Source organism: Oenanthe melanoleuca, chromosome 1 (genome assembly GCF_029582105.1).
Source record: "Oenanthe melanoleuca isolate GR-GAL-2019-014 chromosome 1, OMel1.0, whole genome shotgun sequence".
Taxonomy (NCBI): domain Eukaryota; kingdom Metazoa; phylum Chordata; class Aves; order Passeriformes; family Muscicapidae; genus Oenanthe; species Oenanthe melanoleuca.
Window position 1 is genome coordinate 107,528,670 of NC_079333.1, and position 27,131 is coordinate 107,555,800.

Below are 27,131 nucleotides of genomic sequence, written 5' to 3' on the forward strand. Positions count from 1 at the left end.
TGTAACAGCTTTGGGGAATGGCTGCTGTAGGGCATGCCTTGGATACTGAGCTGTGCCACGCAATGTCATTGTCATATTCCCCTGGCTTTGGTCATTCCTCTGCAAAGGAGTGAGAGGAATGTGTTGCTTATTCCTGCTTGTAGTTGTGGGCAGTGCTGTCTGCACCTTTCAGAGGCTTGTCTTTGCAGAAGTGAGGAGTGCCCTGATGCAGTCAGGAGATAAGGAAAATGACAAAGTGCTTTTTTCTTTGGACAGCAAAGCCTGTTGGAGAAGCTGTTACTCAGGCTATTCCTTCCTGTCCTCTTGATTATGACAACCCTTTGTGGATGACAGTCCATTTCTTTTCAGCAGTCTGGTTTGCACATTCCTGTGTGGCTCCCCCACCCTCTCTGGTTTGGGAAATCTGCTTTTAGCTCAGATTATTTCAGTGGGGGCTGCCTGGGATACAGGCAGACCTGGAGCAGGGGAATGGTGGAACAGTAAACAGGACAGCTGTAGGCTGAGCTTTAGTAGCTGTAGGCTGAGCTTTGGTGCTGGTGCTCTGTGAGTAGCACTTGCTATGGATCCTTTCCTCTGGTACAGTAACTGTGGTGCTGTATAGCAAGCCAGGCTGGGAAATTCCTTCTGCTGAAAAATACTGTGAAGAGCTGGTTGTTTCATTCCTTGGCTCACCAGAAGGCAGCACAAACAGCTCAACTGGAGGCAGTGACCAGGCTTGGGGATTGCACCAGCCAAAAATGCTGTTTGTCAAATGTATGTATTTTTTCACTGCTAGGCTGGTATTGTTGCCAGAAGAAATGTGAAGCAGTTTGGAATCCCTTGTTTTAGAAATCCTTTTGTTCACTGGGACAAATACCTGGGGTGGGGCAGAAGCTTCCAGTTAGGAGCACAGAGTGGCTTTGCCAGAGGGGATATACCTTGGAATGAGTTGGCTTTTGTCATGTCTTCCCAAAAAACCGATGTAATGACCCTCTACTTTACACCTTTTGTGGGGTTTCCTGACTTATCCTTGTAAGCCTGGAGCTCAGATGCAAAAGGCACCACAGCAATATAACTCCTGTGTGATGATCTCTCCTGAAGCTGTGTCAGCAGCTGACCAGGCAGGGCAGTTTGACAGCTATTTTTTTCACAGTGAAGCAGTGTATAAGCATTTGGAATCCTGTTAAGTTAGCTTATTTTAGAAAGCCCCAAATTATCCTGGTCTGGAAATTGTTTCTTAGGAACCACTCAGTTCTGGGTAATTTACAGCCATTCAAACTGAAAGTTAATTTAGCTAAGCTGACAGTGAATTAGGTGGCCAGAGAGTGTTGTGCAGCCAGCTGACTTGTCTGGAAAGGCACCAGGAGGTACCTTGGAGGTGTCTGTCCTGCCCTGTGGGTGAGAAGTGTGTGTGGCCAGGCAGAGCTGGGCTCCCAGGATGTGCTGGTGCCCTGCTGAGCCCTGTGCCAGTTCTCTGCTGGTTCTGGGTTTGTGCCTCCTGTCACTGGAAGCACCGTGATACTGAAGCTGTTCACAACAGCCCAGCTCCTGGGCAAGGCAGTGATGTGGTTTTCTTTGGCTGCTACATATTGCAGCACATTATCTGAAGAATAATGCCATCTTTAAGCAGAATATTTACTGTGGCTATAAGGCATTTATTCTCCTATGAGAGAGAATTTAAACAATTGTCTTTTGATAGTACTGATCACAGTAACACAGTGTGTGCTATCTCACCTACACAGCTGCCAGCTATCATCTTGGTGTTCAATTATTTATGTTCTTTTAAGCAACAGAAATAAACATCTGCCTCTCTACATATGTATTTTGCTTGGTGCTGTGTTTCTCTTGAAAGAGAGAGGAAACTGTCTTACAAAAGTGTTTTCCACCAATCTTTTCTGTCTGGTTCCTTGCAGGGTGTGAGGACTGTGGGCAGTACCATGATTCAGAGTGTCCTGAGCTGGGCCCAGTGGTGACAGTCAAAGACTCCTTTGTATTGAGCAGGGCAAGGTAAGAAATGTTTGTGTTGCTCTTGACTAACCCAATGCCCATGTTAGTCCTTTCAAACATATTTGCTGTTCAGTGGATGTCATGCTGACAGCTGGAAACTGAAGTCCCAGAGGATGATAAAAATCTATGGAAAGCACATGGCCTTGATTAAATAGAAAAATTAATGCACACACTTAAGTGCTGCACTGAATTGAAGCCAAAAAAAAATAACTTGCTGCTCATCAGGATTCAGTTTCTTTGCTGAGGTTTCTGGCAAAAAGTCAGGTGGTGCCAGATGGGGTGATGACTTCTGTCATGGTTGAGTACCTGCCACTTTTATCCCCCTTAGATACACTGGGTTCATTTCAGAGAAGTGTGTGAGCATTTCTCATTCATGTGTATGAACTCTGTCGTTCCTCCAATTAGAAGCAAAACAAGTTGTTCTCATTATTGTGGGTCTTTGCAAACAATTAGGGGTAATAGTTCTGTCAGCAAATCTGTGACAGCACAGCAGAAACACTCGTGTTTGCCAAAAGAAACAAATAGAATCAATCTAGTTGGGAGAGAACAACACTGAGTAGTGATTTTTACAGGGAAAGACAATCAGGCACTGTCAGCAAAATTCATATCAGGGTGTAGAATGTAAAGCTAAGGAAAAGAACCAACCATTGTGAAGGTGCAGTACAGATCCAAAAAGGGAAGTGTTCAGATGGCTTGATGTGTTTATATAATGTGTGCAGGGCTTCCATATTTCTTCTTGGGAAGTCACAGGCAGAAAACAGCCCCGTGGGCAGCAAGTCTGGCACATCCTGCCTGTGTAGGCTGTGCTGTGTATTCCCAGCATTATTTTGTAACAAATACTGATGTGCTGGAGCTGCCACGTGGGTGCCACCACCCCTTGGCCAGGGCAGGATGCTGAGTACAGTGGCTGCACCTGTGCAAGAGCTGTCCCTGCTTTTCTGGGCCTTCCCAGAAGAGGAATTTCCCTGCTCTTCCTGCTAGGCACTGCCTGGAAACCTGCCCTGGATGATTCCCTCCAGCAGCTGTTAATGGTTAACAGCCCTGACACTACAGGTGCTTGAGGGTAATGTAAAAATACCCTTTGGAATAACAGAAGCTGGTGAGGGAGGTGCTTTTATTATCTACAAAAAATAGACAGTGCAGTTAAGTCTCTAGCCTGTACTACACACATTCAATGACAAACTATTTCCTACCTTTTTTCTGTTTTTTAACTTGCACTTTAATGTCCAGGTGTTCCAACTGGGAATGTTTGCAAATGTGGTGCATGCACTGGTTTTCAATCTCACCTTGACGTGCAAATGCTAAGTTTTCCCTAGTGGAAGTATGGGCTGCTGGACCATAGACTTGAAAGTAGAATTAAAATTGACTTCTTTACAAATAAATGTATTTATTTTCCTGAAGAGTTTTCAGCTGAAATCAGTTTAGATAAGAAAAGGAAAGGAGAAATTTAATTGCAGCCTCTGTGTCTGGGGAACAGTAGCTGAAAGTGAGTTATCTGAGGTTGAGGGCAAGTTTAACCACAAACTGGATATGAATCTTTTAAAAGCAGTCTGCTTGCTTAACCATGTTTTGTTGTTCCCTCTGTCTTACTGAAAAGATAAAATGGATGGTTTATGGTTAGAAAAGAAGTGTTGAGAAACATCTCCTGAACTTCTCTAACATTGCTTATTGTATGTTTCAAACTAAGAGTTTGGGGTTTTTTTCAATTCATTTGCTTATCACTGTGATTGCAGTCTTTTTGTGTTTCTCTTTATCTAGTCAGTAAAGCAGTTCTGCCAGTGTTAACCTCTGCAGGGCAGTCAGTAGCCTGCCTGATTATTTTTAGTTTTTCATCTGTTAGCACAGACCTGAAGAAACAGAATTGCATTTGGTGTGTAAAACCAATACAGTGGGGCCAGTCATGTGAATTTTTGGGAAGATACTCTCTGTGTATTATATGTAGTAACAGTATTTACTACATGTAGTTCTTCTCAGAAGCTTGTTTGGGAAAAGAGAGAGGCTGGGAGCACAGAAACACTTGTGTTTAATGCTGACTTCTTCCTTCCATGGGTTCCTGCAATGCATAACTATTACTGGATGAAGTGGTGTTCAGGCAAAGGTTCAACTTGATGATCTCAGAAGTCTTTTCCAACCTAATCAGTTCAGTGATTTTTTTTTTTTCTCAATTCTCTCTTAAATTTTTAGATCATCTCTGCCTTCTAATTTGGAGATAAGACAGCTGGAGGATGGGACTGAGGGAGTGTTTGCTCTGACTCAGCTGGTGAAACGTACCCAGTTTGGCCCCTTTGAATCCAAGAGAGTTCTCAAGCTGGAGGAAGAATCAGTTTTTCCCCTGAAGGTAAGACACAGAATTTGTAAAGCAGTAAATAGCAAGGAGTCAGTTTTACCTGTGATGAATTAATGTTGTCTGATACTATGGAAACAAGGATATGTGAAGGGGGATTATTTGGAACATCTTTTAGGTGTGCCCTGTAAGAGATGAGCTAAACAAACATTCTCTGGGTAGGGAAGAGAAGAACCAAACTAGGAGCTCAGTTCTTTTAATGAGTCTCTTCAATTTGATTGAATTTGCCTTATGAGCCACATATGCATTAAGTTTATGGAACATGCAAGGGTGATTGTGGGGTTTTTTTCTGTCTTGCATTTGTTTTATTCCTCTCTTGACAAGTTTTGGTAGGAAAAATGCTACAGTAAAAATGGCATTCAGTCTTAGTTTCCACTAATAACTAACTCAGAAGTAAAGACTTAGAAATGTGCCTTGGGCTGATGGCTGTTTGGATACCCTTCCCCTCATGTATGCAGTAATTTCTTGGGAACCTGGTGGCTATAGCAAGAATTCTTGGGATGATTTTGTTCAGTCTCTTCCCATCTTGCTCCTGATTGTCTGTCTCATCTGAAACTATGACCAAGTGAAAGATGCCTGATGTAAGACTTGAGGTTTGCTTCATCCCTGATGTCCATTGAAAAGAAACCACTGCAAAAACAGAAAATAATTTATTTTTCCCCCTTAACTTTGTATCACTTCTCAGAGTTTTTATTCTGTGCCCATTTTGCTTGGCAGGTGTTCCAGAAGGAAGGGCCCCTGGTGTATTTTGACACCACAAACGAAGATGATTGCAACTGGATGATGATGGTGCGCCCAGCCACCGAGTATGAGCATCAAAACTTAACTGCCTTCCAGCATGACAATGACATTTACTTCACCACCTGCCAGGACATCCCCCCGGGAACTGAGCTGCGAGTGTGGTATGCAGCTTTTTACGCCAAAAAAATGGAAAAGCCAGTGCTGAAGCAGGTCACTAGTGTTGCCAATGGTATGTGTGGGGGCCTTTCTTCCTTCCTAAGGGCCCAGTGCTGGCAGGGACTGATAGTCCCTGGCTGTTGGAGTTGACAGTGCTGTTTATCCACTAGGCTCTTATCCTGCACAGTCAGGCCAGCCTGCACACGTGGGTGCCCTGCAAGAGGAAACTGTAGATTCTTCACCGTGATACAACCAGGTTTTTTAAAACAGGTGTTCTAGTTAATGGTACAGCCTCTTCAGAGTGGACAAACTGGATGAATGGTCCTTAACTAAAGATTTGGTGGTTGTATCAAAAGCGTTTCTGGGTACAACAGCAAAGGAGCTCAATTATCAGAGAAATCTGTATGCAGATTTGCTAAAGAAGCTGTTCTTCACTTGCAGTGAAAATGGTTTGGTTTTACACAGAACTGTTACACAGTTCTAATGAACTAGATTTGTCTTATGCAGCCTTACATGGGACCCACTAGTGTAAGATCCATGTGGCTGTGCTTTGGAAAGAAAGGCAGCAGATAGTTTAGAATCTGAATTAGAATTGCCTCAAGTTCCAGTCTTTTCTCCTACTTTTCCATTTCTACAGCTGAAAGGCAATATCCTTTAGCATTGCATGGTCGTTTTCTTCCTGCTCTTGAGCTGGGAGTACTCCCTGGATGTTATTACTGCTCTGCTGGGTATAATTTGGGGTGACAGATTTGGGGAGAGGCCATTGCCACCAGTGTTTTTATGGCTGCCCTTGATCCTAAGCAGAGTCTCAAGTGCTACTACAGCTGAATCGATGCACTTGACATGTTTCTGAACTCTCACATGTTCCCAGTTGGTGTTAACTGAGAGGTTTCATCTTTTCCCTCTTTATTTTAACCTGTTCATGTGTTTTTGTGGGGTTAGGGGTACTTAAAATTACTGTTGAATTATGTATGCCCTGCTCTCTCTGTTCAGAATTTCGCAGGACACTCTAGAATATTTAAGGCACAGTGGGTGAGATTCAGGTTTAAGAATGCCCTGGTTAAAATTTTACATGAGAATGTTATTTGCAGGCCTGTTACAGAATAAAACTTTCTTTCTGTGGTTGCTCCCCTCACCACAGAGCAAGAGTCAAAGGGTCTGGACAGTAAAGAAGATGAACTCTTTTTCCTCTTCACAGATACGTCCTTGGCAGCAATGGAATCTGATAAAGAGGGGAATAATAAGGGCTCTTCAAAACCATCATCTGCTGTCTTACCCCATAAAAAAACCAAGAAATCCAGCTTACTAGCAGCTGATCCAGCAGGTATGCAAAATCACAGTGCTCTTAAGGGAGATAGAGGACAGATACAGGTCTGCAGAGCTGTTAGCTGTAACACTCCTACACAGGGATACATATGGATATATAACTTCTGGCAAATACTAATTTAGAGAGAATTTGAAAGCCTGATTTTTTCTTTTTTCATTTTCATGGGCATGATTCTTGAAGTACATACACAGATTAAAAAGTGACAGAGGGGCCAATAAACTTTTAGGCAGATTATTGTCATGAAAACCACAAGTGCTCCTGACTTTGGAGATGGTTGGTCTTGGGGTGGGGGCAGTCCCCAAGAAAATCTTCATTCTGCCTGTGCAAAGTGTAGTAATTCAAATGATCAGGCCAAGTTCTAGAAGAAAACATTTAAATGTTTGGAAATGACAAGAACACTGGCCATCCCCAGATTACAATAGTACCACAGGACATGCCACTATTAGAGTTCAGACTGTTCTCAATTACAGAAATTCAAATTTAAATAAACTTACAAGCAATACATATCCTCTTGGCAAAGAACATATGGCTGAGGAAATATCTGGTAGTGTCACAGGAACTCTGTCCCAAGGTTTCATTATGAAGCAGTATTCCCCCCACCCAGCCTCTTGCTAAGTGGAGCAGGGAAATTAAGAACCCACTTAACACAAATTTCAGAAAGTACACTGGGAGTACACAAGATCAAAAGAAAACAATTCCAGGTCTGCTCTTTGAGAGGTTATTTTCCTAAACTTTGTTTATTAATAGTAAAAATAGCCAGGGGGAAAGGAGGGGAGTTGTTGAGAGCAGTTGATCAGAGGATCCATTTGTCAGCTTAGGTTCTCTCACAGCTAAACTGAAGTTGACTGAGGAGTTGTCTTTCAGTTTGGCACTATTGATTTTTCCAGAGTTAAAATAAAGAATTGGAACAGCCCCTTCTACATCTTCACCCTACTGCCTGAAAGTCCAACTTCAGCAGAAACAAAATGCTGCCTATTAGATTTTGGCAACTCTGAGGTGTTCCCACTGATGTAGTGTTTTGGTGCTTCCAGAACAAAATTTTCTTCTTTTGATTCTGTTTGTCTCAAGCCATACCAAGCAGTTGCCAGCTGTCAAATCTGTGGTTCCAAGTCAGTCAGGTTGCCCTGCAGCTGCCCTGGAAGGCTGAGGAAGTGGGAACTTAAAAAAGGACTTGACTCTTCCTGACAAACCAGTGCAAAGAGCAACTAAGGAGCAAGGGAAATGCAGAGTCAGGCACAATTAACTTACACAGAATCTTGGTTTGCTGCTTTGGTCCTCCTGGACAGAGCCCTCAAGAAGTTCTTTATGTAGCCTGTGAAGAAGGAATTTTTGTTGCCGTATTGCCAAGTCATTTCTTATTAATTTATTTATTGCAGCATGGATGAGATCACACCTCTCTAGTGCAGAGTGTTGAATGTATCTTGTAGCAGGGAACTGCCTCTGCCTCAGAGGATCCTTTATTTTGGTTTGAGAGCCAACACTAAATAGAAGGAAGAACTTTACTGTCCCCTTACAGATGGGGTCCTCAGGCAGAGAGAGATGAGTTGACATGTAGTGATCATCCAGGAAATCTGTGGCACAATTCAAATTCCCTGTGCTGCCATTCACTTACCCTGACTTCAGTGTCATCCTCCTCCTCTGCAGCAGGAGTCTTGCACACTGTGGGATATTCAGCTTTTTGTGTGCCAAGAAAATCTCTGAATTGGTCCAGATTTATCAGATCCTCTTGACAAATTCAATGTGTCATCTAAGGACTGAAATACAAAGGACTGTGAACAGAGTAACTCTTCCTATTTTATTTTTTTATTCCAGTTTCATTTTTGCCCTAATTTCTTCATTTTCTTTACCTTTCTTCAGCTGATATGTTAATTGAAGTATTAGTATGGTGATTTCCTACATCTAATTAATGAAACTGCTGAAACACAGGTTTTCATTGTCCTCACCCTTACTTCCATTAATCCAAATGTTCTTACTCTGCAATGCCCTTCACAGAGAGCAAGGAGGTTTCTCCTGCCTCTGTCCTCAGCTGACCTAGAAAAAGACTGGTAACTCTGGTTTTAAAGGTGCTAAAAATTGGTTTATGTCACACCTTTTATGAATACAATTCTTTAGAAAGTGATAAAGGAGCCCTCAGGATTTTACAAGGGCACTGTTGCTCTCTCTCCTGGCATCATTTTTATCTTCTGATAGTTAAACTTCTCATGTTTGGAGAATCCTGAAAAGGTCTTGGCTTCCCCCAGGGGCCTCTTGCTGCCTGAATTGTCCCTTGTGATACTCAGGGAGTTGCAGCAAGATAAACAAAGCTACAGGGGGTTGCCACCTTCCCATTTCAAAGCCTTTCAGTATTTCTTGTTGTGATTTAGTGAACACTCCAGAAGGCAGTGGAACAGCAGAAGCAAAGCCCAACCAGTGGACGTGTAAAGTGTGTTCATCTGCTTTCCAAGAGCCCCAGCTGCTGACAGGTAGGAAGTGCTAGAAATTCATGGGAGAGCACTGAGAACCATCAGCAGAATTCTGCTCTTCCATGGCTGTGAAGCCATGCACCATCCATGGTGCAGTAAGAGAAAAGTTTTAAATTCTGTGTTCCTTTAAGGAAAGCAGTAGTAGGGAGGGTAGAACAAGGATATTTTAAATGTTTTGACCATGGCAGTGTCCAGTCTCTGGAGAAACAACTCTAGAGGAAATAAAACTGTGATCTAGAAGATGATGTGACTGTCAGGAAATCAAGGATAGGGAGCTGCATGAGCAGTGTAAAGGTCAGTGATGCCAGGTTATACTTTGTGGTATTGTCCATCTGGTATTTATGGCACAGATTTAATAAGGGCAATGAGGTACATTTTTTTTCTGCATTTCATTTGCAACTATTTTATGCACTTTTCAGAAGAACTTAAAATTATTTAGAAGCTTTGGCCATTTGATGGATCATTTTTGAAAGGGGGACTTAGGTCAGTAAATAACTTGGGCATTTGGAAAAACATACCCATTATTAGAAACTCGAACTTTTTACTGTGATATCAACAAGTCTTCTTAAAAATTCAGTTCTTGTGACTGTTGAACAAACTGTAAGCTTTGATTTATGAAGGTATTGTGACTGCTTTTGAAATAATTTGAATTAAGTCTCTGCAAAGTGAAATGGACCTGATAGATGGGCTTCAGCTAGTTTCATTTGAGTATTTTAAGGATAATTTCTTCCTCACTCTCCTGTTCTTTTCTATCCACTCAGAGCACTTGCTGAGTCACCTGGAACAAACCAAAGGTGCCCCCCCAAGCAGCCAAAATGATGCTGAGAAAGGAGAGAAAGCAGCAGAGGCTGTGCCAGCAGATCAGCCAGTGGCAAGTGATGCAGCCAGTGCCAGCACAGACTCAAGGAGAAAGGCCAGGAGGGGAAGAAAAGCCAAAACAGCAAAAGTAGAAACACCTCTTGTCATTGATGAAGAGAAAGATTCTGCAGGTAAAACAGATCTGGGACATGCTAAGGAATGTATCTACTTATACATCTGTGACAATGCCTTTGCAGAAAGGCCTAGAAAGCAGCAGAGGGATAAGATAGAGGCTTTTAGTTAGATCACTAAAGCTACCAGTTTATAAGTTTTGTTAGTTATTTCTGAGGGCCTTGAAGGCAGCACCTACACATCAGTCACCTGCATTCTTCTGTGATAGTTTGTAGAGAGCCCCAGGGGTAGTGGTTATGAGAACTGCAAGAAGGAGCAGGAGAGGAAGCATCCTTCCTCTCAAGAGGACAAATCTTTCTACCTCTAGTTTAGAAAGGGCTTTACCTTCCTTGAAGGGATTTCTAATAGGAAATTTCATAGTGCTTGGTCAACTGACCCTTCAGTAATAGCTTGGAAAGGTAAAAAGTTAGAAAAACTTGAGATGTCCCTGCCCATGGGTACAGGGGTTTGGATTAGATTTTTTAGAGCCTCTTCCAAACCACACTGTTCTATGTTGTTTTTAGTGAGTTTGTGGACAATTGATTTGTCCAGTGCCACATCTTATTACAAGTTCTGCTTTTGAGGTTTTACTTCCAGCTGTCCACTTTACTGCTGTATTTATTTCTTTGTTCTGTGTGCAGTGGAACGTGTGGCTGACACTGTCACTGAGGTCCCTCCAGAGGAGGTGGCCCTGCCTTCAGCTCCAGAGGAGAGGATTATGGATCTGGTTTTAGGAAAGATGCCCAGCACCACAAACAGCATCAGCACTGTGACAAAGTAAGTGTTCTAAGATGCAGAATTTCCTCTTAGTTGTAGCTAAGATGATGTAGCATGCAACACTTCTGCTCAACTTCTGGGCCCACAGGTGCTCTTTTTTATTAGCATGAAATTGTGTGATGCTGCTGCTGCTCCAAGAGTTGATTTTGAGTGCCACTTGTACACTGGTAGAATTTTGGAACATAACATAAATGAAAATTTCTTTTTTCCTCGTGTTACTGCTTTTATTCAGGATGTTTCCAAAACCTCCTGCAGCTGCAAGGTGAAATTTACTCCCATTGAATGTAGTGATAAGACAGGCAAAGAGATTTTTTTCTTTCAGAATATGTTAATCATTATTATTATTATTCAGTCTTTCTTGTCATCTTAGCTCATGAATGACTTCATGTTGATTTTACATATGATGTGGAGCAGTAGGAGGGGAAAACTTCATTATAACAGAACCTCAGGGAGACTCTTAAGTGTCATGTGATTAATTCAGATTCTTTTATGTCTTTTTGTCCTGGTAAAATTGGCCTTTTGAATTTTTTTTTTTTTTTTTTTTTTTTTTTTTTTTTGTATAATACAGCACTCAATTTTTATGAATTAGCTAGTAATGGGCTATGCTGAAGTCCTTAGCAGACACAGGGCCATCAAAAAGGCATTTCAGCAGGTGGTTGTGCTGGGAAATGGCACAGTGCTGCTTGGCACCATGCTGCCCTCTGTCCAAATATACTTTTTACATGGAGGCTGCCAGGCTTCCTAAGCTGAGATAGTGCTGATGTTTTCAGAGCAGAACAGATCCTTTCTGTTCCTCTGAGGGGCCTGCAAAGAGAATCTCTGCTGCTGCTTTTTGCCTCGTTGGTTCTGGGTGAAGAAAATTCGGGGTGAGTGACATCTGCAGCTTCCAGGAGGTGGCCAGGGAGAAGCTCCATCCAGGCCCCCTCCCTCCTGCCAGGAGCTGAATTTAACCCTCCTCTAGCTTTTGCCAGCTGGTAGAACTCTGTTGCAACCTGTGGGATAGCTTTCAGTCCCTGCCTTTCTCTCTAATCCAGTAGGTTTGCTCATCACCAAAACACCATGTCCCTCAAAAGAAGTTTAATTCTCTCCAGTAGACACGGGATTCGGAGGAAGCTGATAAAGCAGCTGGGGGAGCACAAGAGGGTCTATCAGTGCAGCATCTGCAGCAAGATCTTCCAGAACAGCAGCAACCTCAGCAGGCACATCCGTTCTCATGGTGGGTTGGCTCTTCCCTTGCCTGGGCTTTGATTTTGTGTCTGAGTTAAACAGCAGGGCCCGTTGGAGGTATTGGGATATGTATTACAAGAGAGCTGGTTTTGCTTTTTTCTTTCTTTTAACTCTCTCTAGGAAACTATTTTGATTTTTCAGACCAAAGCATGAGAAGATAATAGTGCAAAATTGAAGTTAAAAGTATTTAAAATTTGAATTAGGTACATCTTTTAAATGAAGGCAAGGATGTGATGTTTTTTCCAAAGCTCTTATTGCCTTTAAATATATATATCAATATCACCCTCACCTTCACAGGCACATGGGTAACATAGCTGTGTAAATGTCAGGTGAGTGTTTTTCCACCTGTGATCTGCAGTTCCAGGGGTCTGTGTCCTATTCCAAGGGTTCCATGAAAAAATAATCACTGAAAAAGGGTACGGGAACTAAACCAAAATTATTGAAAATGCTTAAAATCCACTGGTTGAATCTCCCAAATTACTAAATTTTTTCTCACTAGCCTGTTTGTTTGCAGTTGTATGTGCTTTGGTTTCCCCTGTCTTGCCTGGAGTTGGTTAATTATCAATCACTGACTACTTCCCTTTCATCTTGATTGATCCCCTCAGGTGACAAACTCTTTAAATGTGAGGAATGTGCAAAGCTGTTCAGCAGGAAGGAGAGCTTGAAGCAGCACGTTTCATACAAGCACAGCAGGAATGAAGTGAGTGGAAGGGGTTCTCAGGCTCTTGCAGGGCTTATGTGGAAAGGCACAGTGGGATTCCAGGTGTGAGCTGGGCAGCTCCATGTGAGCAGGTATCCCATGTGAGTGAGAAAGGACAGAGAGGGGATGCTAACATCTTATCTTGGAATAACTGATGAATTTGGAAAGTGCTTTTGAGCATGTGCAAGCTCTTTTCCTATAGAAAATTGCTTTCAGACATCACTTCCAGCAAGCTGGAATTAGCTGGACCTGCATGAGACAGAAGTGAGATCTGACTTGAGTTATGCTGCTTAATAGGATTGTTCCATTCTTCTTTGCTTGTCCTGTTTCATTTCTCCCCACTTACCACACCTTTAATGTGTGAACTCTGCCTTTTGATGCTGCTGCCATAGAAATATTAAACACACCTGTAGTGGCACCTTATTAGTGAAAATTTCCTTTGTTGCTTGGCACCAGAGTCCTTAACTCTCAGGTTGCTGCCACCTCTTCTGGAAGATGAGTCAGATCACATCTTGCTTCTCAAACATTCTGTGTGTGTGTTGGACCAGGAGAATATCAGGGAGACTGCTACATCCACTCAGGAGCATGGTCTTTGGGGTTTTTTTATAGCTCAGATGGCAGGACGATGCAGCATCAGAATTTTGCACCAATGTGTAGTTAAGTGCCCTCTTGAAGGAATAAAAAATGGAAAGAACAGAAAACAAGAGGTATTTGAGGTTTAGAATTTTTCTGTCAGATGTGACTTGGCTTTTCCTGTTTGTGATCCTCAGGTGGACAGTGAGTACAGATACAAGTGCACCACGTGTGAAAAGGCCTTTCGGATAGAGAGTGCACTGGAATTCCACAACTGCAGGACAGGTGAGAATGGATAATTGATCTGCTCCATCTCTGCTCCATTCTGGGAAGATGTCCCCAAATCCATCTCAGCAGAGAAACTACAGAAGGGGAGTAGGGATTTAGGTTTTTGTCATCATCACAAGAAGCAAACTGGTTTTTTGATAAGAAAACTGTAACCAATAATCTGTAGAGCAGCCATCCACTTAGGAACTGAGTTTTCTTAGTATGTCCTGCTTACCTGTGTAATATCTTCACTGGTATTTCCTTTGTTCACAGATAATCTGTCATCATCTCTGTTTAACTTTTTTCCCTGAAACTAAATTCCACCTCACTCCTCTAAAACAGAGGAATTGGAAACAGGACCAGTATTAGTGATAATTTGCAGTTTTCTAGGATTACAATTTTCTTCAGCTTTATACTTGCAGTAGTCTCTAAATGCTTTTTTTTTTCTTAGTATCACTCCAAACTGTCCTTTTCTCCCATAGCCATCCCTTTTGGTTACTCATTTATGCTGTGATCTTATGTTCCAAAAATGACATCCTGGTTACTTTTGTGGCCCCACAATAATGTTCAGTCCAGAGTCACCCAGGTAATTGCCTTTAGAGCACAGTGATGGTTTACATGTTTAAAACCCAGATCCAATAGAAGAACCACCTGTCTCACAAACACACAAAACCTATTTTCAGCTGTAAAGAGTTGCATGGTTTCTCTTGCTTACAGATGACAAGACATTCCAGTGTGAGATGTGTTTCAGATTCTTCTCTACAAACAGCAACCTTTCAAAACATAAGAAAAAGCATGGGGATAAAAAGTTTGCATGTGAGATCTGCAATAAGATGTTCTACAGGAAGGATGTCATGCTGGACCATCAAAGGCGGCACTTGGAAGGTAAATTTACTGCAGATCAACCTAATTATTTCTCTTGAGACAGCAGTGGAGGTGGGCAGGTTAAGGAAATGATAGTGTGCATTAGATTCTTCTGCATGGTGCCTGTCATTTTTTTTTAAAGTATCAGTTACCTGGTCCAGAGTTTCAAGTTAAAGCAAAATGCGGCATTTATGAAAAATAACAGTAGCGGGACCAGAGCTATTGACAGTCATGTGGAGCCTGCTTGGCTTATTGTGCAACAGTTTAGACAGGCTGATTTTAATGATACATTTTTCTTTCTTTGCATCCTGTTCTTCCTTTTTGAAAATTAATGTGGTAACTTGAAAATCTGAAGGCAGAGAGTTAACTTATCACGTACAGCTGAGAGTGACTACTATATAAATACAGTGTCAGTAGCATGTTGTCTTTGAAACACTTGAGGATATATGAAAATGAGATTGTGAGAGTTTACTGTTCAAAATCTCAAGCATCTAATGATATTGCAGGTACTCAAAGACTGGGAAAAGTTGGTGCATTGCTCAACATGTATTAGAATGTGGTTAGTGACTTAGATGATAAAACCAAAAGTGATTTTTTGAAAAGAGCAGCCAGATTGTCTATTTTGTGTCATGAGCCAGAGGACAAGGGGCTATATGGCACTGGCAGTGTCTCATTTTTAGCTGTCACAGGAGAGCAGGAGCCCTCTGCCCTCCTGAAAGTAGCAGAGAAGGAGATCTGAAATTCTCTCTGAGCATTACAGCTGATGCTGGATGGTTGCATCTCTCCTTGGAGACTTCCCCTCCTCTCTCAGTGAGGGTGAATTCTGGGCCAGACACCAGATTGAGGTGCCAAGGCCTTCTAGGTCTGCCTGTTTCCTGGTGTTGACAAAAATGTTTTTGACAAAAAAATGTTTTGACATTTTACAGTTGATTTATTAACCAATAAGCCATAATGCATCACTTTGGCAGACTGCTTCTGTATTGTTAAAACACACTTTTAATTTAGAAATCCCTCTTTTGTTAGCAATTAAACCCTGCATTGAGGCCCTTCCCAGTGTTTCACTCTTCTTCCCAGTCTCCTGAAAAGGCCTGCAGGCTGGAGTGGAAAGCCATGGTTTATTTCTTGTTTTGTTTTTTTGATGGGGACTGTTGTGTTAAGGGGTGAGGCGTGTGAAGAGAGAAGACTTTGAGCACAGCACGGAGAACATGGTTCGCTACAAGAAGGAGCCCTCGGGGTGCCCCGTGTGTGGGAAGGTAGGAACCTGTGCCAGCTGTGCCATGAGAGGCTCTGCATTGTGGCTCCAGGGGTGCTGCAGCTCAGTCTAGACAGGAGAAAGCTGAGGGGATCCATCCATACATTGAAGTATCTCCAAGGGGTGTCAGAGGATGGTGCCACACTCTTTTTGGTATGCTCAGCAACAGCACAAGGAGCAGGGCCATAAAATCAAACACCAGAACTTCCACCTCAACATGGGGAAGAAATTCCTCACACTGGGGATGGCAGAGCTCTGGAGCAGCTGCCCAGGGAGGGTGTGGAGTCCAGTCAGGATATTCCTCTTCAAAGACCTGCAGCTCTATTATTTATCCAAGCCCATTGTGGCCATTGATGGTGGGAGCTGTGAGCACAAAGATAAGAGCAAAAGTGCATTTCAGGCCTGAACTTTCCTGGATGTGCAGCACAATGTAGAGTGTCACATGGCCACTGTGTGTGTATGTGTGTCAGTGGAATCTCATGGCTTATGTTATTTAAAATAGAGTTTTTCTGGCTGGTTATAAACAGCTGGAGTTGACTGTGTGCATTGGGAATCCTCTTCCCTGGGGAATAAAAGTGAATTCATGGCATAGTCATGGCATGGTTGCATTTGAATGTTCAACACTCATGATCTTAAGTCACTGTTGTCACAAGGAGTGTGGGTTTAACTTGTGATTTTATAAATGTTTAATGATTCATGGTGCAAAAGGTGCTGAAGAACTCTGAAGATGCTGTGTAGACCTCTGGTTTTGATGCTTTGGACATGTTTCATATCAGTCAAGGTAGATTTTGTGGCTATATCTTTTTAGAGATAGATGGAACATTTGTGATTCAAAAGACACTGTCTAAATATTTCAAAATCTGCTCTATGTAATTCTATTGCAGCTTTTTTTGGAAGTCCACCCCTGACAAGTAGCTAGTTTCAGTCAGTTCCTTGGAACTGTGTCCCTGGATTTTGCCATGCCAGCAGTTTTGAGGCAGACTGCTGGCTGGCTAACAGGAGCTCCTGCATGTTTCTGGCCAAAATGAATAAAAAAAGACAGTAAATATGTTCTGTGCTCTCCATTGGATATGTTGCAAAGAACTGTAGCCCAGCTGGATGTGATCCAAAAATCCTTCCTTCCTCTCTTTTCCTTGTAGGTGTTTTCATGTAGGAGCAATATGAACAAACACCTTCTAACACATGGAGACAAGAAATACACATGCGAGATCTGTGGACGGAAATTTTTCAGGGTGGATGTGTTGAGAGATCATATTCATGTCCATTTTAAGGTATTGTAATCAATTAATAATACAGTTTTAATGTATTAATAATCAATTAGAAAAGGCAGATTGTTTTGTCAACACTGATTTGTAAGGAATTAAATGAAATGAAAAGGGAATTGTATCACTCAGTGGTGCTCCTAAAGATGCATTTATTGATGTAATATTGTACCAGCTGAGTCTCTTTACATTAAGATTCCTTTTATATGCAGAAAAATTAGTATTAGTTGTTTGAATAAGTTATTCCTTATGTGGTCCTGGACAGAGAAATTCTGGATTGAATGAGGCAGTTAATGCCTCAGTTAATGCAAAGCAGTCTGCATGGCAGCAAAAGGTGACTAAGCCTTACTTTTTTAATCTAGTAAAACAAATATTCTTTCCCACTCTACACAGGACATAGCCCTAATGGATGATCACCAGAGGGAAGAGTTCATTGGGAAAATTGGAATCTCATCAGAGGAAAACGATGACAACTCTGATGAGAGTGCAGATTCAGAGCCTCACAAGTATAGCTGCAAAAGGTGCCAGGTAGCTTTAAATACTTTCAAATTAACTTGTTTGGGGATGGGGGAGGGAGTGGAGGTGTCTATAAATCATTCAGAATTTTAAATAGCATTAAGGGCTCTCACAGAGAAGGCCAGTTCTCAGGTCTGCTGTCTTCTGCATTGCTGTTACTTCTAATCTGTGAACTGAGGCTGTTGCATAAGAATTGAGGTGGTGTCCAGTAAGGGGGATGATAAACACTTAAAAAGGGATAGACAGATATATTCACTTTTTCCTGTAGGAAGAAAACAAGCAAAGCTAGAGGAATGATCAATAAAGGGACACTCACATCTCTAACTACCTTTTAATTATGTGCAGCTTAAAATGGTTACAGCATTTCTGATTATAGAGTCCACAAATTGATTATTTTTATGAGCTCAGAAGGTTCTTTAGTGGATATCCAGTTTGGAGGAGTCAGACTGCTGCTTATGTTCAGTGTGACTGTTTATTCTTGCCCTACTCCATGACTAACAGGATGGTGTTGGAGGTGCTGCTACGTAGTTCACTCAGTTGTCAGCTGAGAGAGGAAAGATTTTTAAACCTCTCATTGTGTGGCTTTTGATATTTCTAAAAAAACAGCAGATCCTTAAGGATTCTGTGCCTCTCCTGGGTGAGCACACGTGCTGGGGCAGGTGAGGTGCAAAACCAGTCAGTGAAAACAGCAAAACTGGCACAGGGACAGAGGATTTTTGGTTGTTCAGTCACTGAATTGACCCCTGGAAATCAGAGCTTGTTTCACAGCCCACACTTAAGCTGGTAAAAGTTCTTACTTTATCTTCATTTTAAGACCTGGAGATAATATATTTCAATTTTCTTATCTGGGGGCTGGTTTTAGTGCAAACTGATTTTAAGTTTGTGTGAGTAAACATGTGGAGGTGTGGTGTCACAGCACTTCATCATGTGCTTGTTTTCACTGTGCTGATTTTCCTGCCTGACCCTTCATAGGTACATAAACTATATAAAATTGTGTGATTTCAAGTGAGGACAGTTGGACCATTCAAATCAGAAAGATCTTTTTGGAAATTGAGGCATTTTTTAGTGCTCTTACAGGTGTTTGTGAAGTAAGCAGTTGTGTAAAGGCACAGCTGTGGGAAATGGGATTTGATGTGAGGAAATGGGGACACTGAACAGCCAAAGGGAGAACAAATACAGACAACTCTTGGAGAAATCTCTCTTCTGAGCTCTTAAAAAAATCTATTTTTTCTGGTCTCAAAGTACATCTTCACCAAGCTGTGCAGTGCTGTTAGAAATGCCCTGGCTAGTTCCAGAATTGGACCAAAAGACCATGTCATTCTGGCACTTCACCTTGGCATGCTGGAGCATATATGGATATCCTGGAGCACATCTGGATGTGCACATCTGGAGCTCAGTAGTGCAGCACCCATCTGTTGTAGCTGCAGCACTTCCAGGAGCTGAGCCAGAGTCACTGCCCTGCAGTGCCTGGAAATTCCAACCCTTCAGGAGCTGCTGCCAAAGCTGACAGTGCAGGCAGGAGCTCACCATGCCCTAGAGCCCAGCAAGCATTTTCTCCATCTGTGATGTCCTCACTCTTGCAGAATCACAGAATAAGCTGAGTTGGAAGGGACCCTCAGGGCTCACTGAGTCCCACTCCTGGCTCTGTGCAGCCCCAAGAATCCTGCCATGTGTCTGAGAGCACTGGCCAAGCACTCCTTGAGCTCTGTCCTGCTGTGACCAGAACCTGGGAAGCCTGTTCAGTGCCCAGCCACCTTCTGGGGGAAGAATCTTTTGCTTATAACCAACCTAAACCTGCCCTGACACAGCTTCAGGCCATTCCCTCAGTTCTGTCACTGTCACCACAGAGCAGAGATCAGTGCCTGCCCTGTTCTTGTAATGTCCAACCAGTTCCAGGCCTAAATCCAGCTGTCACAGGTTTTCCATCCAGTGGCACACAGGAATTTTAGTGGTACAGGGGATATTTATGTCTGCAGGTTGTTACCTGGTCATTGCTGTGCCCGAGGACTTTTTCCCCCTTGCATTCACTATTGGTTCCCTCCCCAGCTGACCTTTGGCAGAGGGAAGGAGTACCTGAAGCACATCATGGACGTGCACAAGGAGAAGGGTTACGGCTGCAGCATCTGCAACCGGCGCTTCGCCCTGAAGGCCACGTACCACGCACACATGGTCATCCACAGGGAGAACCTGCCCGACCCCAACGTGCAGAAGTAAGGCTTGTTCCACTGAGCAGAGCTGGCTGCTTGCAGTTCTAATGGTTCTGCCACCTGGGCTGCTCCTAGAGAATTTGGCTGGGCTAAAATAACTGTGTAATGGGGGTTTAAATGTTTATTAGGAGCTTGAAACGTGTGTCGCTAGTGATTGATGAGTCAGCAGGCCCCCCAGTCTGGGCTTTGAAAAGTATAAATCAGTGGTTTTAATAAATGTTTCTGAAAAAAAATTGAGTGTATAGCCATGCCAGACTGCTCCAAGCTTGCAGTCAACTTGGGGGTTTCTTAAGGCTCGTTTAGAAAAACTTGTGCTTCAAGGAACTTTTTTAGTAATTAGTATTAGCAGATGAAATACACTTAGTGACAGATGCCTGAGAATCACCTCTCAAGAGAAGAATCACAGTTTTTGGTTTCTTTGGTTTCAGATACATTCATCCATGTGAGATCTGTGGGAGGATTTTTAACAGTATAGGAAATTTGGAAAGACATAAGCTTATACATACAGGTAAAAATGTTGTGTTTCTTTATAATTATCAATACTACAGAGACATTTCTGTTGCCAGTGCCTGCCTTTTCTTTTCTTTTTTTTTTTTTTTTTTTTTTTTTTTTTTTGCTAGAGGATTTTCACTCTATATTACACTAAGACAAATATAATATTTATTCTTTTAGATAAACCAGTTTTCTAAAGCAGGTAATATTAATGAAGATATTTGATCTGGACACACAATCCAAATTCTTAGCCAATATGTTTGCAGGATTCACTTAATTCTGTGTTCTGTTCTTCCCCAAATTCTTATCCATGCCACCTTCTTGCCATTACACAGGCTGAAACCTGCTATTGCAAAATCATTTTTAACAGCTCATTACTATTTCATGCTATTCAGTCTTCTCTTACTTCAGGCTTTATCTTCTTTTTCTCACACAAAAAAAGCCAGCTTTTCTCTCTCTTCAAAAGTCTTCTAATTTAATTTGGGCTACAATATCCATGAACGGTGTGGTTGTCAGCATAGCTGGGCTGTTGCCCTCTAATTCACCACTTTAATCAATTTTTAGGAGATGCACATTACTCATTAACATCTTTTTTTGTTTACGTTGTCTTTTAAATTTATTTTCAAGGTGTAAAAAGTCATGCTTGTGAGCAATGTGGCAAATCATTTGCTAGAAAAGACATGTTAAAAGAACATATGCGAGTCCATGATAATATCCGAGAATACTTGTGTGCAGAGTGTGGCAAAGGTATGTCTGATGCCTTGTTTTCCATTCATTGTGACACTGAGTAGCAGGTGAATAGCTGAATTAAAACAGCTGCCATGCTGAGAGTAGTGGTGTAAATCCTGCATTTTTGAGAGGTAGAGAATGTATTAATCAGAAGCATTGTGGTAGCATGAGCTGCCCTAATTTTGTACAGTTTGGTTTCATGGCCTGTAAGACAACACTGATTTTAGTAGCATTTGTTTCTGTCAGCTTGGGGAATGCCTGATTTGCAGCACAAAAGTGAATACAAGTTGATTTTTTCATTCTGGGCTCTTTACAGGCTTAAAAATAAAGTAATTTTTCTCTGTAAAAGCCTTAAGTCAAACTCACTTTGACTTTTTTAATTTCTCGTGTTGTAACGTGATCAAATCTGAGCTGATATTTTAGTGAAAGGCAGTAGTAAGTCTTGACACCTCTAAGGATGTTTTATCTTTGCTTGTCCCTGCTGTTTTGTTTCTCTATCAGTGATTACTCAGATGTTTTCCAGAGCTTTTTCCTGTAAATAAAATAATAATGATGAAGTGCAACATAAACAATTAAAAACATGGAACTATGGACTCGCAGCAAATATAAAATAGAGCTGTTGCTTATCAACATGAGCCTGAGTTCTCCCCTGAAGGTGGGAGTGATGGACTAAGTGTGCTGTGCCTTCTGTCTCCCAGGAATGAAGACAAAACATGCCCTTCGTCACCACATGAAGCTTCACAAGGGGATTAAGGAGTACGAGTGCAAGGAATGTCACCGGAAATTTGCACAGAAAGTCAACATGCTGAAACACTACAAGAGACACACAGGTGAGGACTCCAGAGGTGGGCAGAAGTTGCATTGAATCAGTTAAATGTTTCCCAAGAGAACTCTTACCTACTCAGTCAGACAGTATGACAAGAACTAATAAAATATGCATCCTCTGCTCTTTGAAAAGTGAGATTTTTGTCCTGTCCTCAGCCAGGACTGCTTGTTCTGCAGATAAATGTTTAGTTGGTTTCAGGTTTTGGGGTTTTTTTAAGGTTCTTGGTCAAGAATAGCTCTATGGTGCTGGGTTTATTTTAAGTTAGTGTTCAGGTTGTGATTTCCCAAACCAAAATTTTACTTCCCACATCTGTTTCTCTGGGATTTCTTTTCTGCTGGATATAGTGGAATGGTTTAGATTAAAAATAGCTGGTGAAACTGGGCATCTGCCTTTTTTCATCTGTGATTTTTATTTTTTTAGAGTTACTGCTACAAAACTCAGAATTGTCCCAGATACCTTTAGGCTGCTTTCACAAGTGCCAAATGTGCTTTTCATGCAGGAATCAAAGATTTCATGTGTGAGCTCTGTGGCAAGACGTTCAGTGAGAGAAATACAATGGAGACTCACAAGCTGATTCATACAGGTAAACCCTCTAAAGAATAGTATCAGCAAAAATATCTTAATTTTGCTCCTTAATTTTGATTTAGACTGGCCAGTCTTGGGACTAATGTTGCACATCCTGTTACCAAACATAAATTTTTGCTCTCATTGAGGCGTTGGTGATCTGATACTCATCCATTGGGTTTCCTTCCTTCCCTCTGCCACCAGTAGGAAAACAGTGGACGTGTTCAGTGTGTGATAAGAAGTATGTGACTGATTACATGCTGCAGAAGCACATCCAGCTCACCCATGACAAGGTGGAAGCCCAGAGCTGTCAGCTGTGTGGGACAAAGGTTTCTACCAGGGCATCCATGAGTCGACACATGAGGCGTAAACACCCAGAGGTGAGTAAGTTTGAGTAGTGGATTGTAGATTTTTTTTATTTTTTTTTATTTTTTTAAAAGAATGTTTATGGCCCTCAGTGACTTGAACTGAATTACTTTCTTTCCCTCTCTCTCTTTTTTCCTTTATTCTTTTGGGCCCAATTTTAAGTAGTATTTGAATATCTTAAGTGAATCAGCCATTTCACTATCTGATTCTCAGTCCCTAAAAATGAAATTCTTCTGATTATTTAAATATCTTTTCTTTTTCTGCCCGGGCTTAAATATATGTTTTTTCATGTTTTGTCTCCATCCATTAGTGAGTATAATGAATTTCTTTTTCCCCATTGTGTTCTCTGTATTCAGAAATGATCTGAAAGAAGTGGTGAATAGAGAGGTGATGGTAGCATCTGCTGATGATACAAAATTATTTTCAGTATTAAAGATGAATGCTGACTGGAGAGAATCTGGATTAGAGGGATGTTTTGTCTGACCCCAACGGGGTTTTATCTGTGTTCTAAATATTGTGTTTCTCCTCAACATTTCTTTTTTAGGTTTGACTAAGGCTTTTCTGCTCCCTTTGAGGCCTTAAAAAAATTTTAACTATCAATTATTCATTAGCATTGCTTTGCTGTTTTATCATGATGACTGTGAAGGAAGTCAACCAAATGCTTTGTTTATTGATTCGGGGATTTAAAATGCAGCTACACATCTGAAATCCAGAGGGCAGTTTGTTTCTATTCTTTGATGAGCTGAGATGTGTAGATTCATTTGAAAAAAATGAAGTAGGACACAGTTGATAGTTTATAAATTGAAATGCTAACATACTTTTTTCTTTCCCCAAACATATTGTTTTCTGTAGAGTTCATCACTTATGTTCTGTCTACAATATGAAAATGGACACATTCTTTTACTGTGTTTAAATTTTGCTGGGTTTCAGCAAGAGGGAAAATATGATATGCCAAAAGGTTGTTTTAAAAAGCCACAGTTAAAACTCCCTGCATTAAATACCATGTGTAAAATGTTAGATTACATCACTTTGGCTTGGTGATGGGGTTTATTAGGGAAATGCTGTGCTGTTTGACTGTGGTTTGCACTGCTGCAGTTCTGCAGCTGACACCTCTTTGTGTTCAGATTCTTTCAGTGAGGATTGATGATTTAGAGCCACTGCCAGAGACCACGACCATTGATGCCTCTTCAATTGGGATTGTTCAGGTGAGTTCCAGACCTGCTGCAGGGTGAGGTGGGACATCACATTTTGGGTACATAACATAGCTGGGCGTGGGCTGATGCGTGGGAAATGTGCTTTTTTGGAGAGTCAGCCCCAGTGGAACATGTCCAAGCAGCCACAAGCTGCTGATCTGCTTGGTTGTATAACAGGCAGAATGTAATTACAGGGTAAGGTCTCAATCCCTGCAGTCAGGATTTTGCTAAAGTTTGTTTCTTTGCTCGAGAACTGACAGTAAACCAGCTTCAGGTGAATGTCTCTTACTTGGAACCTCACTAAGCAAAAGGACTTGATGTTTTCTTTGGAAATGTGTTGCTCCAGCCGGAATTAGCCTTGGAACAGGGTGAGCTGCCAGAAGGGAAGCAGCCAATAAAAGCTCCTAAACGTGGCCAGAAACAAAAACAAAAGTCAGGTGAGGAGGAGGAAGCTCAAGTGCCTGAGGACCCTGCCTTCAGTGAATACACAGAGAAGGAAGGCGAATTCACAGGGAATGTTGGAGATGAGACTAATTCAGCTGTACAGAGCATCCAACAGGTGAGCTGCAGGAGGAGGGTGATGGGTGGCATTGCTTAGAGGGATAACTCTTCTTTTGGTTAAATAGGATCACTAAAGAGGGGTTGGAATATTTGGAGCTGATTGGATAAATTGTGGTAATACAAAGATGGGTTTAAAAACCCAAGAAGTCAGACCAGTAAGATCCTTATGTTTGTTTTCGTTTCCCCGGGTGTTAGCATCAACTTGTTTGCTAGATGTCATTAACTGGCTGGAGCTGTGATTAAAAGAGTGAAAAGTTAATTTGGCTGTTTGTTCTGAACGTTGCATATCCCTCTTTCCCATCACCATCTTACTTCTACACGTGTAAGTCGGTACATTCCAAGTTTCCTACGTTCCCATCTGTGTGTGACTTCTCTCGTGGTGGCCATGTGAGCCCACCAGCACTTCCCTGGTATTTGGTGTTTGTTTGGAAGCTACAGATCTGTTGTGGTTTGAAAGAAAAGTGTCTGCTAAGAAAGGCAGGAGCCTTTCTTGAAATGGACAATGTAAACCCCCTCCCTCCAAATTATTATAATTTTGATAATTATAAGGGGCTTTCAGGCAAAGATATGGGAAAAGGAATAACAGTTCTTTACTAGAAAAAAATTAAAAAAGAAGTACATTACTACAAAAAAAACAAACCCCTCCAAAAAACCCACATCCAAAACACTGCCAGAGTCAGAATCCAAGCTGACACCCGTCAGTCAGTCAGGGTGTTGGCAGCAGTCCCATTAAATGGTGGCTGCATCCTCCTGCAGTGGCAGATGTGGTTCAGCTGGAGCAGTGCTCCTGGAGAAGGTGCAGTTTCCTCTGAAGGTCCAGGGATGATGTGGGAAGGTCCGGTTTTCCTCTGGAATCCAGTGGAAAAAGGCTCCTTTGGTGCTCCAAATCTCAGTTTTTATCTGGGTAGGAAAGGCTTGGCTCCTCCCCTGGCTGGAGCACTCCCAGTGGGATGATGGAATTTTATCAGTCATGCACTGGGACTCAATGGCCCATTAACAGGAGATATCTCCTGGAGGGAGGATGGGCTGTGGGAAAGATAAAGATGATTGCCCAGCTGGCTTTAACAGCTGGCCCATTAGCAGAGGATATCTCCCATGGAGATAAGGGTCACTTACCCACCTGGTTTCAACAGATGGTGATAGAATACATACTTTTGATCACTAAGACAAAGCCTGAGGTCACCTTTGTGCTTCTCCTCAGGTGGTGGTGACCCTCAGCGACCCGAACGTCACAGCCCCCTCCAGCTCCGTGGGGCTCACCAACATCACGGTGACCCCCATCACCACGGCAGCTGGCAGCCAGTTCACCAACCTGCAGCCCGTGGCCGTGGGCCACCTGAGCCCCCCGGAGCGGCAGCTGCAGCTGGACAGCTCCATCCTGACCGTCACCTTCGACACGGTCAGCGGCTCGGCCATGCTGCACAACCGCCAGAGTGACATTCAGCTGCCGCCGCAGCCCGAGGCGCCCAACCCCCAGTCCGTGGCCCATTTCATAAACCTGACCACCCTGGTGAACTCCATTGCTCCCCTGGGCAGCCAGATGCCAGATCAGCACCCCCTGAGCTGGAGGTCAGTGCCCCAGACTGATGTCCTGCAGCCCCCGGCGCCGGCCGCGCCCCAGCAGCCGGGCCAGCAGCCCGTCCAGACAGAGCAGCAGCAGCAGCAGATGTACAGCTACTAATTTATACTGGGGCAAGTACTGGCCTGGACACTACTCAGAGACACAAAAAAACACACAGACCTTTGGAAAATTTCTAATAGGATTGTTTGCTGGATACCAAACAGAGATGGGAAAACGTTTGTACAATGAAATTTAAGCTGAAATTGGCAGATCGCCCTGCAGCGCCCCAGTCTGAGAATCTCACGCTGTCTCTAGACCTTGCACTGTCTTAAAAAATAACAGGAAAAAAAAATATCTCACCACAAATTTAGCAGCCCCTTGCAGTTGTGCAGTAAGATTGAGATTTGACAGGTGCATCATCACACACCTTAACCAAAGCAGGGAAATCCCAGATTTTGCAGCACTTGTGATGTATAAAAACCCTTTTACTTCACTTTTCATACCATATTAATTCTTTCCATGGCTGGAAATGACATCTGAAGACCTTGTTCAGTGGGTGGAATGTCCTTGTGTGTGGTCAGCTGGTAGAGACTGAAATGTGAAGACACAAAGGGGCAAAACAAGAATTGTCTTTGTTTCTTATCTTCTTTAGGTCTTGTATCTAATAACATCAGTAAAGTAGGTGGAATTTGGGGTTTTGGGGTGGGCATGAGTGTGGTGTGGAAGAAAATATTACCAATTATTTCCATTTTAGTCATGGGAAAAACCCTGTACTCATCAGACAGTGTTAGTGCTACTTGAGCCAGAGAGCTGATCTAATGCTGAGCAAACTTTTATGGTCTTCTAGTCAAGTTTCAATCAAACCAATTACAAACTGAAAAAAGAATGTGATACAGTTTTATGTAATTTTTTAAACCTGCTCTTTCAATCTTGCTTTTAGCTAATAGGCCTGAAGAGCAATCGGTCCCCTTTGAAATTCAGGATGTGAATTTTTTTCAATTAGACTTATTTCATCGTGTAATAAACACTTGAGAAAGCATTCTTTATATATATATATATACATATACATATATATATATAGCCTTTGTATTTTACTGTGTGTTCCTGGTGAGTATTTGTGTGAAAAACACTGTTACCAACACAATTCAGTAAGTTTTTCACCCCCACATTGCCTCTTCTCACAGAAAAAACATATGAATTCCATTTCCA

At 42.2% G+C, this 27,131-nt stretch overlaps 1 protein-coding gene across 9 annotated transcripts in view; it reads left to right on the top strand.

Annotated features, from left to right (window-relative positions):
• The window catches only part of PRDM15 (PR/SET domain 15), a 31,913-nt gene extending 5,100 nt beyond the window's left edge, over nucleotides 1–26,813 (top strand). For 2 of the 9 annotated variants that reach the window (XM_056495189.1, XM_056495198.1), the window contains 23 exons: nucleotides 1,893–1,986; nucleotides 4,171–4,324; nucleotides 5,048–5,300; nucleotides 6,426–6,551; nucleotides 8,918–9,016; nucleotides 9,778–10,005; nucleotides 10,627–10,762; nucleotides 11,797–11,978; nucleotides 12,595–12,689; nucleotides 13,460–13,547; nucleotides 14,247–14,414; nucleotides 15,552–15,646; nucleotides 16,785–16,916; nucleotides 17,301–17,435; nucleotides 19,470–19,633; nucleotides 20,059–20,138; nucleotides 20,750–20,869; nucleotides 21,550–21,681; nucleotides 22,177–22,260; nucleotides 22,446–22,621; nucleotides 23,732–23,812; nucleotides 24,147–24,359; nucleotides 25,563–26,813. In XM_056495189.1, the coding sequence (XP_056351164.1) occupies nucleotides 1,893–1,986; nucleotides 4,171–4,324; nucleotides 5,048–5,300; nucleotides 6,426–6,551; nucleotides 8,918–9,016; nucleotides 9,778–10,005; nucleotides 10,627–10,762; nucleotides 11,797–11,978; nucleotides 12,595–12,689; nucleotides 13,460–13,547; nucleotides 14,247–14,414; nucleotides 15,552–15,646; nucleotides 16,785–16,916; nucleotides 17,301–17,435; nucleotides 19,470–19,633; nucleotides 20,059–20,138; nucleotides 20,750–20,869; nucleotides 21,550–21,681; nucleotides 22,177–22,260; nucleotides 22,446–22,621; nucleotides 23,732–23,812; nucleotides 24,147–24,359; nucleotides 25,563–26,042 (3,515 nt within the window). In that variant the 3' untranslated portion in view covers nucleotides 26,043–26,813. Of the gene's footprint in view, nucleotides 1–1,892; nucleotides 1,987–4,170; nucleotides 4,325–5,047; nucleotides 5,301–6,425; nucleotides 6,552–8,917; nucleotides 9,017–9,777; nucleotides 10,006–10,626; nucleotides 10,763–11,796; nucleotides 11,979–12,594; nucleotides 12,690–13,459; nucleotides 13,548–14,246; nucleotides 14,415–15,551; nucleotides 15,647–16,784; nucleotides 16,917–17,300; nucleotides 17,436–19,469; nucleotides 19,634–20,058; nucleotides 20,139–20,749; nucleotides 20,870–21,549; nucleotides 21,682–22,176; nucleotides 22,261–22,445; nucleotides 22,622–23,731; nucleotides 23,813–24,146; nucleotides 24,360–25,562 lie in introns of those variants that run through there. The other 7 variants (XM_056495216.1, XM_056495207.1, XM_056495225.1 and 4 more) reach the window with 7 other exon arrangements.
• The last annotated feature ends 318 nt before the right edge of the window (nucleotides 26,814–27,131 follow it).